The sequence below is a fragment of the Anolis sagrei genome, chromosome 5 (assembly GCF_037176765.1).
Source record: "Anolis sagrei isolate rAnoSag1 chromosome 5, rAnoSag1.mat, whole genome shotgun sequence".
NCBI classification, from domain to species: Eukaryota; Metazoa; Chordata; class Lepidosauria; order Squamata; family Dactyloidae; genus Anolis; species Anolis sagrei.
Window position 1 is genome coordinate 98,378,075 of NC_090025.1, and position 16,054 is coordinate 98,394,128.

The 16,054-nt window shown below is 39.8% G+C and overlaps 1 protein-coding gene across 1 annotated transcript in view; it reads right to left on the reverse strand.

Annotated features, from left to right (window-relative positions):
- EFCAB6 (EF-hand calcium binding domain 6) overlaps window positions 1-16,054 on the reverse strand; it is a 195,047-nt gene that overhangs the window by 150,289 nt on the left and 28,704 nt on the right. The window contains exons 6-8 of the mRNA XM_060778167.2: window positions 15,292-15,410; window positions 8,148-8,272; window positions 5,963-6,111 (exon numbers count right to left, since the gene is read on the reverse strand). Coding sequence (XP_060634150.2) covers window positions 5,963-6,111; window positions 8,148-8,272; window positions 15,292-15,410 — 393 coding nt within the window. The remainder of the gene's footprint in view (window positions 1-5,962; window positions 6,112-8,147; window positions 8,273-15,291; window positions 15,411-16,054) is intronic.

Here is a 16,054-nt window from a genome sequence, read left to right on the forward strand (position 1 = left end):
GTGGGAAGTTTGGCCCAATTCTATTGTTGATGGGGTTCAGAATTTCCTTTGATTTTAGGTGAACTATAAATCTCAGCAACTACAACTACAACTCCCAAATGTCAAGGTCTATTGTTCCCAAACTCCACCAGTGTTCACATTTGGGCATATTGAGTAATTGTGCCAGGCTTGGTCCAGATCCATCATTGTCTGAGCCCACAGTGCTCTCTGGATGTAGGTGAACTACAGCTCCAAAACTCAAGGTCAATCCCCACCAAACCCTTCCAGTATTTTCTGTTAGTCATGTGTGCCAGGTTTGGCCTAATTCTAGTGTTGGTATAGTTCAGAATGCTCTTTGATTGTAGGTTAAAACAATAAATCCCAGCAACTATAACTCCCAAATGGCAAAATCAATCCCCCCCCCCCCCTCACCAGTATTCAAATTTGGGCGTATTGGGTATTTGTGCTAAATTTGGTCCAGTGAATGAAAATACACCCTGCATACCAGATATTTACATTACAATTCAAAGCGGTAGCAAAATTAGAGTTATGAAGTAGCAATGAAAATAATGTTATGGTTGGGGGTCACCACAATATGAGGAATTGTATTAAAGGGTCGTGGAATTAGGAAGGTTGAGAAACACTGCCCTAGCACCAAATTCTATGGAGCAGTGAATTTCAAATTGGGTTATTGTAGGTTTTTTGGACTATATGGCCATGTTCTAGAGGCATTCTTTCTTGGCGTTTCGCCTGCATCTATGGCAAGCATCCTCAGAGATAGCATCCTCACTACCCCTGAGGATGCTTGCCATAGATGCAGGCGAAACGTCAAGAAATAATGCCTCTAGAACATGGCCATATAGCCCGAAAAACCTACAACAACCCATTGATTCCGGCCATGAAAGCCTTTGACAATACGATTTTCAAATTGTGCTCCATGGAGCCCTTAGGGCTTTGGGAAGCAAATTGAGGGGCTCCACACTTCTCTCCCCCTCCAAGTGCACATGCAGCTGTACCACCTGTCCCTTCTCTCTCTTTCCTCCTATTTTCATCCAAAGTTACTATGAGATCTGAGATCTGGAAACTCATTATTTCTTGGGGAAAGTCAACAGTATTGTTCTGCCTTTGCCATTCATGATTATCAGTTCTCAAAAAGTGTCACCAAGATAGTTTCAGGGCCCAACTGAGACCTGAAATTGGACTGAAATGGGTATAGATCAGGGATGGGAAATCTCTATTTCATGAATATAATTCAGCCAATATTGTTCATATAACTCATGTTGACATTTGATGAATTGATCTGCCTTCTACTCTAATCCCATTCATGGAGCTATCCTAGAAGGCAACCACCTTGCTAGTACAAATCGTGAATTCCATTCTTGGGTTTTCTCGTCTTCCTCCCTTTTTTCATGTGGGCAACAGAGAAGAGGGCAATGCTACTGGCTAACCTCAGTTGGCTTGAAAGTGTGGACTTCATTTCAATTCTTTCTTTTTTGCTTCGGATGTGAGGAGGAGGAAGAGAAGGTGGAGGAGGAGAAACAAGACTGAAATTTCATCTAGCATTTGGAAATGCCAGCTTAGAGTACCTGGCTTTGTTCCCCCTCTACTTTTCCCACTCTTAGATGACATTTTCAAGAACAACTTTTGAATCATTTCCTTCTTTCCCACATAGAAATGCAGGAGGAAAAACAAGGCTGGAACATCAGCCAATCTTTTGCAAATACTGACTGAGAATGTTTCATTCCTCTCTCCATTTCACCCAACAGCTTCTAAAACCATGTAGCTCTATATCTGTCACCAGGTATAGTGTCTAAACGGGACAAACCCTTTAATCCTTGTACCTAACTTAATGGTAACCAACTTATTATTTATTTATTTATTTATTTATTTTGCGTATTTCTACCCTGTCCTTCTCAATGCTCGAGGGGGGACTCAGGGCAGCTTACAAAAGGCACAATTCGATGCCAACACAGCAATAAAATAGAACATATATAGACAACAATTATAAGCAATTAAAATAATCAATTATACATTATAATAAAAAAAACCCAGTCTAATGCTCAACGTTCGCCAACTCAGAAGCCGTAAATTCATTCCACATTGTCAAATCCTATCAATTCTAGTCGTCATTGTCCTTTGTCTATCTGCCAGATTACCCAAAAGCCTGGTCCCATATCCATGTTTTTAGTTCCCTTCTAAAGGAGAGGAGGGATGTCAATGACCTAATTTCCCCAGGGAGTGAATTCCACAGGTGAGGGGCCACCACCGAGAAGGCCTGCTCCTCGTCCCCACCAATCTCACTTGTGATAGAGGTGGGGCCGAGAGCAGGGCCTCCCCAGAAGATCTTAAACTCCGAGGCGGGATGTAGAGGGAGATGCGTTCGGACAGATACGCTGGGCCGGAGCCGTATAGGGTTTTGTAGGTCAAAACCAGCACTTTGAATTGTGCTCAGAACTGGATCGGCAGCCAGTGAAGCTGACATAACAGAGGGGTGGTATGCTCCCTGTATGACGCTCCGGTGAGTAATCTGGCTGCCGCCCGCTGGACTAATTGAAGATTCCTAACAGTCTTCAAAGGCAACCCCACGTAGAGTGCATTGCAGTAATCTATTCGGGATGTAACAAGAGCATGGACCACTGACTAGCTCAGAACTTGAGCTAGATGTGCTGGATTCTCTTTTTTATGACTGTATGGTTATAAAAACCAAGAGTAAACAAATCCATTGGCAAAAGGACACACAATGGGCAAACGAAAGCTTTGTATGATCAATACCATTTAAAAATATATGCATGCAATATAAGGCCTTCCTCCAGTGAAACATGTATTGCATTGATCATATACAATCCCAGATTTTATGCAATAAAAATGTCAAGAGAGAGACAGAATAAAATGTTGGTGGATAAATATCACACTGGTATAATAAATATTACAAATGCTTCACCACTTTGTCATGTAAAAAAGTGAGAAATATATAAAAGCAGGGTGCCAGTATGTTGAACACCTTCGGAGCAGTGGGCAAAATATATTTTAAATATTTCCCAAAGGATTATTTATTAATTCCAAGAAAGCTAGCTGTTTGTTTCATTCTTCTATCACATCACTGAGGATGGTCATTGTACGGAATTCATAGCACTGCAACTTTGGAATTACATTATTTAAGCACTATTGCCTAAATGTATATAGCAGTTGCAGCAAAGACATTTCTGTTTATACCATCATTAAAATGACAATGTACTTTCCTATGCTAAGATGGAAGGAAAAAACCCATCCCATGGAAAACTGCAAGCAAATAAAACCACAATTTTGCCTTCAGATTTAAGAGCACAAAGGAAAAGTGGCAACAGAACAGTAGCAGCAACATTTTCTGAAAAGCAGTAATTGATCGCCCGTTACAGTCAGTTGAGACTTACTTGAGGCCATTTATGATTTATTTGGTGACTGTACTATGTAATAAGGTCATGGCAGATCAGACTCTCCCTCAATACTCACTAGTATGAAATGTTTATTAGCAGTGAGACATTTAAACTTCAGAGAGCCTCAAAATGTGCACTCATTTCCACGGCTCATTTTTTTATTTCTAAAACCCAATCTAAACTGACACATCCTATCTTATTGAAGTATTAACTATTCTATTTCATTCCATTTCTTGTTTGTACCCCACTTTGGCTTCCCAAAGGAAGGCCAAAGCAGCTAATATTTCAATATGGTAATTGTTTTAATTGTTATTATTTATTGAATGTGTTAAAGTCCTTATCAAGGGCTCCAGGATAGATTATAAAATAAAATGGATAGATTATAAGATAACATTCTTTTCCTCCCCTCAATCCTGGCAGGAAAACATCTGTGTTTCCAGTTGCGTCAAAACTGAATGACAAATATTTTGTAAATATTTAAGTGCTGCAACCAAATTTGGTATAAGTGAGGAAACCTAAATACCATAAAGACAGCAAATCCCATCTGTTTTTAGAAGCTAAGGTAAAGGTAAAGGTTTTCCCCTGACGTTAAGTCCAGTATGACTCTGGGGTGGTGCTCATCTCCATTTCCAAGCTGAAGAGCCAGCATTGTCTGTAGACCTTCCAAGGTCATGTGGTCGGCATGACTACATGGAGTGCCCTTACGTTCCCACCGGAGCACTACCTATTGATCTACTCTACTCTTTCTATGTTTTCGAACTGCCAGGTTGGCAGAAAATGGGGCTGACAGCGGAAGCTCACGCCACTCCTCGGATTTAAACCTGAGACCTTTCAGTCAACAAGCTCAATGGTAGAGTGGAAGCTTGAACCAAAGAAAGATAAGAATTATAGAAAGAGATGGAACAAAAATATTAGAAGAAATATCAAGCAAGAAGAGTGGGAGAAAATCTGGAGGGAAAAGATAAAATACAGTTACGCAATTAATCTAAAGGAGAACTGGGTGAAGACAGCATACCGCTGGTATATGACCCCGAAGACGTTAGGGAAAAGTTATAATAATACCAGCACAAGCTGCTGGAAGTGTAAGGAAAAAGAAGGTTCATATTTTCATATGTGGTGGACCTGCAACAAGGCCAAAGAATATTGGAAAGGAGTTCAGAAAGAACTACAGGAAATCTTGAAAATAACGATCTTGTGGAAGGCAGAATTATTCCTATTAGGAATGCATAATCTAAAAATAGAAAAATTTCTGACAAACTTCCTAATACCAACGGCAGCAAGGATATGCTATGCTAGAAAGTGGAAACAAAAAGAGACACCAGACGAAAATGAGAGGTTAACAAAAATACTGGAGATTAAGAACATGGATAGACTCACCTTTCTTATATCAAGAAGTAAAGGAATGAATATGAAGGAAACGAATTGGGAAAAGGTGATGGAATATTTTTAACAAAGAAATAAAAAGATTCTGATCTAACTAAGGAAGAAAGGATGAAAAGGGAAAAAGGGAAAGAAAGAATATGAGAAGAGAGGAGAAAGACAAGATGACGGGAAGGGAAGAAGAAGAAAGAAGGAAAGAAATCAGACCTCTGGAAGATTCCTGGAAGTCAAAACAATCTTCTTATTCTTTTTTTAAAAATCTATATCTATTCTATTGGGTTTTTTCCCTGTTCTTTCTTTTCTTTCCTTCGCTATCTTTTTCTAGTAGCTATGGCTACATACTTCTATTTTAAATGTAAGCTAAAAAAAACTCAATAAAGATTATAATAATAATTAAAAAAAACAAGCTCAGTGGTTTAACCCACTGCACCACCGGGGGCTCCTTTAGAAGCTAAGACAGGCGAATTATGGTTCATAATTTGTATAATCAATACCATTCTTAAATATAGGCATGTAATATAACACTTGGAGCCACCGGTAGCACAGTGGGGTAAAGAGCTGAGCTGCTGAGCTTGTTGACCAAAAGGTTGCAGGTTCAAATCTGGGGAGCGGTGTGAGCTTCCACTGTCAGCCCCAGCTTCTGCCAACCTAGCAGTTTGAAAACATGCAAATGTGAGTAGATCAATAGGTACCGCTACGGCAGGAAGGTAAGGGCGCTCCATGCAGTCATGCTGGTCACATGACCTTGGAGGTGTCTATGGACAACCTCGCTCCTCGGCTTAAAAATGGAGATGAGCACCACACCCCGGAGTCAGACACGACTGGACTTAATGTCAGGGGAAAACCTTTACCTTTACCTAATATAACACTGTCAACAATGACAAACTTCATAGAAGGAACTTGCAAAAACATCTGAGTATTCCTTCTCAAGAAAACCCTATGAAATTCATGGGGTTGCTATGAATAGACATATAACTTGAAGCCATATACTCAGAGACACATCTGATGAGGAATATTTACATATTTTATTGAACCAGCAGAGGACAACAACCTTCAAAAGAACAGTAACCTTATCACAAAACTAAATAAAAAGAGCTTTTAATTCTATACACCAAAAATGTATAAAGTCTGCCAGTGTTATCCTGCATTATGAATATAATTTCCCTAAGTCCAAAGTAAAATAGCATTACCTGTTCATCAGCTCTTGAAATACATCAGCTCGTATTGGAAACACAAAGGTGTTAAGAACGGATTTTAAATATTCCAAAGAAACAAATCCGCTCCGTCCAACATCATATGCTCTGAAAGCTTTGACAATATGATGATAGGCTGAATGCAGCTGCAAAGAATACAGTTGTTTTCCTGTTAAGATTATCGTGATTATGAGGCTTTTTGAGATGATAATAATATATTCCCCTCTATTAGATATTAGGGGTGTGCAAAATTATCATTATTCTTCATATTTCATATCAAATTAGTTAAATTCATGCATACAAATCAATATTAGAAAGATACAGGAAAGGTGTGGGGGGGATTTAAGGATCGAAACACTCACCAATCCTTTTCGTTAAGATTCTGTAACATTTGTGTGCATCCCAAGGTCAGTTTAATTTTCATTATAAGAATTAAGCAACTTTGATAAAGCCAAGAGAACATATTTACAAAACCAATCCTGTTTTTCTTTGGCCCGATTGCCATAAGGATAGCGCTAGGGACAGGACTTGCAGACTTGGGTGGGAGACTAAAAACACAGCATTCTTAGAAATGTAGTTTGGGAAGCGAGCCCCCCTGTGGCAGAGAATGCAAAAGGCCCTGCCCTAAACTACATTTCCCAGAATGCAGTGCTCAGCATCAGAAAGCCCCAATGGCACCAGCCTTTAAGGCCGTCTAATAGTAATAAATAAAATTATTGAATTTGCAAAGAGGACTAAAGTAAGTAAGTAATAATATAAACCTGTGCTAAGCTGAAGTTATGTAGTTGTGAGTTATAAAGACAGACAGATATTCAAGGGAATTGTTGTTGTCGCATTTTGGAAAGATAATTTTTTTTGTCTAAACTTTTAAAAATCCCCAAAAATCTGTAGATATGTGAAGCTTTCTGAAACTTCTGGGGATTGATGCCCTGGTTATCTTGTGGTTATTGGTGGTTGTTTTATACTATGTTATGCTGTGGTTGTTTATATTGTTTTATGATGTTTTGTGAAGTTTAGTGTGTTATATTTTAACTATGTTGAACGGGCATGTCTCCATGTAAGCCACCCCGAGTCCCTCTGGGGAGATGGAGGTGGGATACAAAAATAAAGTAGTAGTAGTTGTTGTTGTTGTTTTTGTGCATTGTCTATAAAATTCAAGTAAATAGCTCTTGTAAGTTATTTTTAAATGTTGTTTATCAAAACTTTGAAAATTCCCCAAAAATCTGTGGGTAAGTGAAATCTTAGAAATTTGGTGTGCTAACAGTGGTAAATGTGTTCTACCATTGTAGTGCGTATCACTCCATTAGCTTTAAAAATGAGGGAGAAAGGATCTCCTGAACTTTCCCCAATTATAGTAATTGAGCGCAATTACTATAACAAAATAGTAATGAAATTCTGTTACTCTTGTTACAGTAATAGATTTATCACAAACTATACTTTAGAAACACTTCAGAAATGAAATGCCAGTCCATCCATCCCCCAATTTTGTAATGACTTTTCATCCATTTTTAATGGATCGCATATCCCTATTAGATATGGTCATAAGGCTCCCCTGCATTTTTATCATGAAATGTTATTGATAACCTCACTTGACTAGTCTTCCCCAATACAGAGATTCAAGTGACAGAAGCACAAGGACCATAAGCAAAGTTATTATATAAGAGACTAGCTGTCCCCTGCCATGCATTGCTGTGGCCCAGTTTGCGTACGTGTTTTGTGTGTGTATATATTTGTGTATATGTGTGTTTGTGTATAGATGTGGTTTTGCGCATGTGTTGTAATGTGTTTTTTTTGTTTTTTGACTTTTTAAGTCACTTCTGCAGTTTTTGGGGGTTTTTTATAAGTGATGGTCACTCGTTGGCCTGACAGGTGTATTGTGTCCAAATTTGATGTCAATTCATTTAGTGGTTTTTGAGTTACGTTAATCCCACAAACGAACATTACATTTTTATTTATATAGATTACTTAGAATCATACACTGGAATCATCATACTTATTATTTCTGATTAACAATAGGTCCAGCAGCAGAATCTATAAATTGTGACAAATTTATCACCTGTTGTTAAACAATATACATTTTCAGTGGTGCTGTACCCAGCACCCATATGTGTGTGTGTATGTGTGTGCGCGCACACATACACTCTATTTGTTCTCCCATTAGTGAAGGAAAGAGTTCATTCACCTTTTCACGAAAACTCTTTGCAGTGGCTTCTAGATGGCGTTTTGTCAAATTATATCCAGGTGTCATAGGTGGGGGTAACTTTGATTCAGATTTCTTTTTTTCTGGTAATTCAATCAGTTTCTGTGCTGTTAAGGAAAGCCACAGATTAGCAAAATTGCTATTAGTAGTATTCTTTATTAGTAGCCAGTAACAAAAAAACCTCTTGATTATATACTGCTTCTGGGCATTAAAAGAACTTAACATACATTGGTTGATGAACAAGGACAACTGCCCTGCATTACTGATGTGGAGCCAAGAGTCCATTAATTTTGTGTAGCAGTTGTTTTCTCCTGCCTTAGGATGCATTTATTTTACACTGTAGAATGAATTTAGTTTGACACCACTTAAACTGACATGGCTTAGCGCCCCAGAATTATGGGAGATGTAATCTTAAAATGCCTTTGATCTTCTCTCCCAAAGGGTGTTGGTGCCTCACTAAAGTATAAAACTCAGGATCTCATAGCACTGAGCCATCAGAGTTAAAGTGGTGTCCAGCTAAAATATTTATTATTTATTTATTAACCATATTTATATATTAGGCTTGGGCAATCCATGGTTCTAAATGGTTCTAAAGTACTTACAAAACTAAAGTTCTGGTGGTGAAAATTTCAGAACTCTAACAAAACTTTCAAAATGTAATTATTATTTCATTATTGGCAATTTTTATGACAGAACCAATTAGGAACTGCCATTTATAATGAAATTTTGAGAGTTTTGTTAGAGTTTTGAAATTTTCATCACCAGAACTTTAGTTTTGTAAGTACTTTAGAACCATGGATTGCCCAAGCCTATTATATATCACCTTTCTCAGCCCGTGGGTGACACAGGGAGGTTTACAAAAGGCACAATTCGATACCTGCAATAACCTAACTGTTGGGGTTCAGCCTGATCCTGATCTGTGTGAACAGGATTCTCTGATAGTTTTTCAAACTGAGCAAGCTCTCCCTGACTCTGACAGTGTGGAATCTGTTGTTGATGCAGAGGTCAGTGAGAATGAAAAGAAAAACCCAACAGTTAGAAGAGAATGTTTTGGAAGTTAGCCGTGATATCTCCCCACCTGGGCTAGATAATGAGGTCCCGAGAGAACAGATAGAGATAGATTTGTTTCCCAGTCTGTACGAAGATCACAGCGCCTTCAACAGAAAGAGGCCCAAACAGAAAAGTCAAGGGGCATTTCTAAGAATAGCTTCTTTGGTTTAAGAGCATCCCTGCCGGGTGCTTCTTTAGGTCAAGCAACGTTCGGGACGGTGGCTGGTCTTGGCAGAATTCCTGTGTTCCATGGCCAGTAATCCCAGAGGCTTCTGTTTCCAAGTTCATGGTTAGTAAAAGGCTAACAGACTCCTGGTTGTTGTTTTGTGGCTTTTGAAGTTTTGCTCAAGTTCAGAGATCCTTTTGACTACTGTGTTTTTCTGCGGCTTTTTTACTCTGCATTTACTTTTCTTTTGTAACCAATTTTTCATCAATAAACAAGGATTGCTTTTCCTACAGTCCAGAGTGGTCGATTTAATCTTATGGTCTTGTTTCTTGAACTGGGATGCAACACTAACAACAATTAAAACATTTGGTATAAATAACATTCGATACAATACAATAAACCCGATAAAAGTATGAGTCCTCAGCATCTCATTACTAAAATCGTTACCCAATCGCATTGTCCAGCCGTTCCAAAAATCAGATTTTGTCAGCCACACTGCATTTGGGAAACCTTGCTCAAAAAGCCAGGTTTTAACTTTTTTTGCAAAATGTTAGGAGGGAGGGGGCCGATCCGATATCCCTAGGGAGGGCGTTCCATAGCTGAGGGCCCACTGCTGAGAAAGCCCTGTCCCTCGTTCCCGCCAACCAAATATGTGAAGAAGTCAGGACCGAGAGCAGGGCCTCCCCAGAAGACCTAGGTGGTTCATAAGCATAGATACATTCGAACAGTAAGCCGGGCCCTAACCCTAACCCTAAATTCATTCTAGAGTATAGATTCAACTGCAGAGCTCCTCCCTCAATCTACGAAACCTTACTCTTGTCTGGAGAAGGGTTAAAACATTGTAGCTGGTCCATACTATACATATACACTAAAGCATTAAAATCAGCTTTGTACAACTAACTGTGAGGCACAAACCTGGAGGAAGCAGAATAAAATGCAATGAAACAAATTGAACAAATCACACACAATTTCCTGGGATCAAAATACCATACACTTATTGTTTACAGAAGTTTTGGCTTTGCAGAGACCTGATCCAATATATCAGTTCTGAAATCTTCTGAGAAGGCATTTTACTCTCATAGTTACATTTGGTAGGAACACAGAAGGTCTTAGATATTGTCCCCAACTCAATAATTTCCTGCTCAGAGAAAATAAACTGGCATTCTCCTTTTCTTTCCCCAAGCAGGTAAAATCCTTTTTATTCTAGAAAGCCATGAATTGCTCTTTCTTTCTGTGTTGAATTTTTTTCCCTCTTCAACTCTGGGCCCATCCAGACAGGCCTTTAAAGCGAGACCTGTTTTGGTTTTACTGGAGGCATCTAAATGACTCCTCCAGTAAAACCAAATTCAATAAATACCCCACTAGAACTGGGTTTTCCAGAACTACCTGGGGGTGAGTCTCCATTTGCCATTTTGCACCTTTTGGACACCTGGAACCCAAAGGAGAGGGATACGACCCCCCCCCCTTCCATCAAATCCCCCAAAAATAAGCCTTAATTTTTTTTAACTTACCAGGCCACCATTAAAGTGATCATTCAGTCCTCCTGTTGCATAGAAATGACATGCCAGGAGATTGGAGGGGGGGGGGGGGGAGTGATTTTCCTCATCATCATCATTTCATGCCAGGAAGACTGAAGGACCAGCATGACAGTGGCCTGGTAAGTTTTTTTAATTTTAAGGCTTTTTGGGAAGGGATTGTAGGGTTTTCTGGCTTAGTACTTACTGGGATGGCATATAGACACCTCCTCCCAGGAAAGCCCGGGTTTTGAGCGGGAGGTGTGGGGATGGGAATCAGTGCAGTTTTTGGTGCTGTCTTTAAGCGCCCTCAATGCTCTCTCGGGGCCCTTCCAGACAAGCCTCAGTCCTGGGAGGAACTGGGATATAATATCACCTGATGTGTCTGGTTGCACATCAGGTGATATTATATCCCAGTTCCTCCCAGGACTGAGACCTGTCTGGAAGGGCACTGGGAGAGCATTGGGATTTCAGACCCACACTTCGTCAAAATCCCAAGATTTCCCTGGGGGTTGGGGTGCTTCCATGTCCTCCTGAGTCAACTAGAGGTTGACCTGGGAGGGCATGGAGCCAGCTCCCCATTTTCCTCCCAAATTTATCCGTGGGGCCTGGCTGCATGCTCAGATCCCTCCAGCGAAAGCTCCTGGTGCATCAAAATGACATGTCAGGAGTTTGGGGAGAGGAGAATCTGTTTTCTTCCAACCCTAACATCCTAATGTGTCATGTTGACATGCCAGGAGTTTTTTCCTGGAAGGGGCTGAGAATGCAACCAGGCACATCAGATGAGTTTTAGGGGTAAGTAGGGGGCTGGGAGGGGAGGGCGGGAATGCCGTCTTCACTCCAGATTCTTGGAGCCCAAAGAACTGAGATCACAATGTGGATTGATCCCCTGATCACAGAATCAATATCGGGAGTCAATCCTCAAAGGGCCACACCTGGAAAGATCAGGAACCCACATTAAGGTCTGGATCTTGCCAGGTGTTTAATTAATCTAGAGTAAACTAGGAAATCCCAGTCATTTGGATGCCTCAGGTAAACCCAAATCCTGGAAGGGCCCCCACACTGAATATGTAAACAGTGAAAAACTAAAATATACATTCAACTGCAGCAGCACCAAATTTAAGCAGTTAAAATTGGTTTGCAATCACAACATTTCAAAAGTTGAAGAGTTTCCTTTTTTCCCTGGTAAAATAGTGACTATGGCATATTCCTCAGAGGCTTACGTTTAAAGGTAAAATAAAATCAACCCTGCCCATTTATATTGCTTTTTCTTTTCAAGTAATGCTATTCTGTTAGTATGGGGATTGGCAAGATTAGAGTACAGGGCATTTGATTCAACAGCCTCTGGAGAACTTCTCATAAGATATTTTCTGTGCTCAACAGCTTCAATGGGAGTTAAATGAAAGCCCACATTTCCTTGAGGATCTGGCCCATTTCTTCAAGCTATCTTAATGTTCAACTCAGTCCATGCAGTTTCCCTCCCACACAGTCCTTTCTGCTTCCTTTGCTTTCCTACTCCTCCATTTTGTTCTCTAATAATCACTTTGTAATGACAATGCCAAAAGATATGGAGCCTTTCTAGCACCGCTACATTTTATTTTCTAATGGAGATTGTGTTTCCTTTAACCAAAATGCTTGGGATCAAGTGATTTTGGATTTCTTGGGAGTCTAAAGTATTTGCAATGCACTCTACGTGGGGTTGCCTCTGAAGACTACCCAGAAGCTCCAACTAGTCCAATGTTCGGCAGCCAGGCTGCTCACTAGATCTGGGTACAGGGAGCGCACAATGCCCTTGTTACGACAACTCCACTGGCTGCCTATTAGCTTCCGAGCCAATTCAAAGTGCTGACTAGTAAGCCCTGAACAGTTCTGGCCCAGTTTACTTATCCAAACGTATCCCCCGCTACAATCCACCTAGGACCCTAAGATCATCCAGGGAGGCCGTGCTCAATGTCCCCCCATCATCGCAATCGCGTTTGGTAGGGACAAGGGACAGGGCCTTTTCTGTGGTGGCCCCTCGGTTGTGGATCTCCCTCCCAAGTGAAATTAGACCTGCTCCACCCCTCCTGGCCTTTCGGAAACAAGTGAAATTCTGGCTATGGGATCAGGCCTTTGCAGACTAGGCTGACTTGCTGGCAAAACGACGGCTTTAATGGACTTGACAGACTGTTTTTAGGATGATTACTTCAATCAGTGACTGTTTAACTGTTTGAGTGTTTTTATACTGTTTTTATTTAAATTGTATATTTATACTTTTGGTTGTGGGCACCATGGTGTGCCGGTTGTTAGCTGCCCTGAGTCCCTCTGTGGAAGTCGAGATAGGATGGGATACATATGTCCAAAATAAATAATAATAAATAAATTTGTATAGATATGTATTATGTGCATAATGAGAGGTCATGGAGATGAGATGCAAATTAACCACAAAATATATTTATATTTCATATAAACCTTACAATCACCTGAAGGCGAGTTTAGATAATATTTTTAAAAAATAATTTGTGCAAGAAAGAGAGTGTGTGTACATTAACCCATCAGAAAGCACAAGTCTCACTATCTCAATCACCTTGTGGACAATTTAGAATTTCAGAGCAGTTTGTTTTGGGTAAGCAATGTTCAAACTATAATGATTTTATAATGCTTTGTTTGTTTCTAGCATCCCTTAAATTTTTGACGAAGAAAATCAAGAACAGACAAAAACATTGGAATGTTTAACATGCAATGCCTGAGCTGAAATGACTCTGGTTTAGGTATCATCTTGAGAAACTGTTTGCTTGTTCAGGAATCTCAAAACTCTTCATCAAGGCTGGATCTACACTACCATATATCCCAGGATCTGATCCCAGATTATCTGCTTTGAACTGGATTATATGAGTCAACGCTGGATAGGACAGTGTAGATGAGGCCCAAGTGTTGTAACTCAGCGTGTGCCTCATGTAACTACTAGTGTTAGTAGAAGGAAACGAGGCTTGGAAGAGGAAGACGCTCAGCAACAGCTGAAGCGCATTAGGGAATTGTTCTTAGAGCCTACGGATGAGGAAGACTTTGAGGGGTTTACTCGTGAGGAAATGGAGGTGGAGGATTACCGTGGTGTAAAGCGAGTAGCACGCAGCTCAGACAGTGATGGGGAATCTATTTCCAAACGGCTTAAAGATGTAGCAGATTGCGGGGAGTTTGACAGCGAGGATGAAGAGCTGGATTGGACCAGGGTCCAAGAAGTGTTAGATGTGGTTAATGCTCCAACTTCCAGCGATGAGTTCCATGGTTTCACAGACACTTGGGTTTCAGATACTGCTTCGCAGGATGCAGTCCGAAGTGCAGAATGGCAGCAATGGAGAAGTCGTGATTCACCTGTGGAAATGGATGCACCTGGAGGTGAATCCAGTGACTCTGATGAGATTTAAGGAGTAGCTTGGGAGCAGTCTAGTTGCAGAGTTCAAAGTGTCATGTTTCCATGTGCCTTGTTCCTAAACTCTTGCCTTGAGTTCCTGCTTACAGCTTCGTAGTTTCCTGACTGTGTTGACGACCTTGCCGGAATTGGAATCGTGAGTCTTATCTCCTGCCCTGACCCTTGGACTGCCTGACCACTCTACGCTCCTGCTTATCCCTTTGTGACTTCGTTGGACCGCTCTTCATGCTGAATACTGCTTATTGATTTGTTTGGACTTCGGAATTGACTGTGTTATCATTGCTTTCCTTTTCTCAGCGCTGACTGCTTGGACCTTTGTTTATTTACATTCCTGCTGGCTGCAAGCTCTTTTGTGTTTACTGCTCTGCTTTTAAGAGCCCTTTTTCATGTGTTAATTGACATTAAAGACCTTACGTTAACTCTTTAACTGCTGTCTTGCCTCGCTGGTCCGCCTGGGTCTTGACACCAAGAGACCCTTCCCTAGAGGCAACTCAACCTAAAGCAAACTTTACATATTATCTAATTATTTTTAAAAAATATTATCTAAACTCGCCTTGAGGATCTGGCCCATTTCTTCAAGCTATCTTAATGTTCAACTCAGTTTGGGAACCCCTGCTCAAAATGGACTATAGAAATACCTCTACAGCTACTACTATGGAAAGTGTCCTATGCTCTATCTCAGGGGTCTCCAAACTAAGGTATGAGGGCTCACTGTACATAGAATGACTTCAGTTCCAATAGTCTAAAGAACTATTCTTCTGTATGCAGAAGGAGTGAACAATTTGTGTCCTTCAAATATTCCTGGCTAAAACTCTCACAATCCTCCCATTGTTTCTGCTGGATAGAACATATTCCCACCCATGGTACAGAACATGTTGAATGTCAGTTCTTTTAAATGCCCCAGACTTATGGTTTAAATAATAATCTAAGAAGCAATATTTTATTAAACCTTAACAAAGACATGTTTCAAAATTGTGTGATCTCTACCGGAATCTTGGCTTTCCATAATTCGTTTCTTCTTCTTGTCCAAATTTAAGCCAAGATACTGCAGAAACTCTTTATAATTCAATGTATTTGTTCGGCAAAAACAGTATCGATTCCATAATCTAAAAAAAAAAATATTAAAATTCAGAGTCAATTTTATCAAAATAAAATGCTGAAAATATGCATGTTTCTCTTTATTTTGTATATTCACTTATTCATCTAAAATCATTTGTTTAGCTGGTGATCGTCTTCCACTTTATTAGCCACTCAACCATGCATTTCTTCTTTTTCATCATTGAAAATTGAGCCTGTATTATATTCTAGTTTTCGAAAATAACTTTTTTGTTCTGTAATTTAACTCCAAAAAGGTTTATATCAATATGATGAAGTTACCAAATTTTTGCAATTCCAAGAAATTGATTAAATTGAGAGCATTTGTAGGACTTCTTAATTGCTGTTAATCTCTGTATGTTTGATCCATCTTGAATCTTTCAAATATTTGTCTATAAGAGTATCATTGAAAATGATGGCCACCTAACAAGTTTCACCAAAAGAGACAGACAGTGAAAAAAATCTGTGTGGATCTTTTGAGCACCTTTTTTGGTGGAATAAACATGTTAAATTCAAATGGACATATTGTTACTTTAGGGAAAAACACTTAAGACTGGAAAAAGGAAATCTGGAAGGATGAAAAATTCTAACCTCTCTTTTTATGAAATGGAGTAGATTGATGAAATAAAAGAAAAGGAAATATAAAGATAAAATT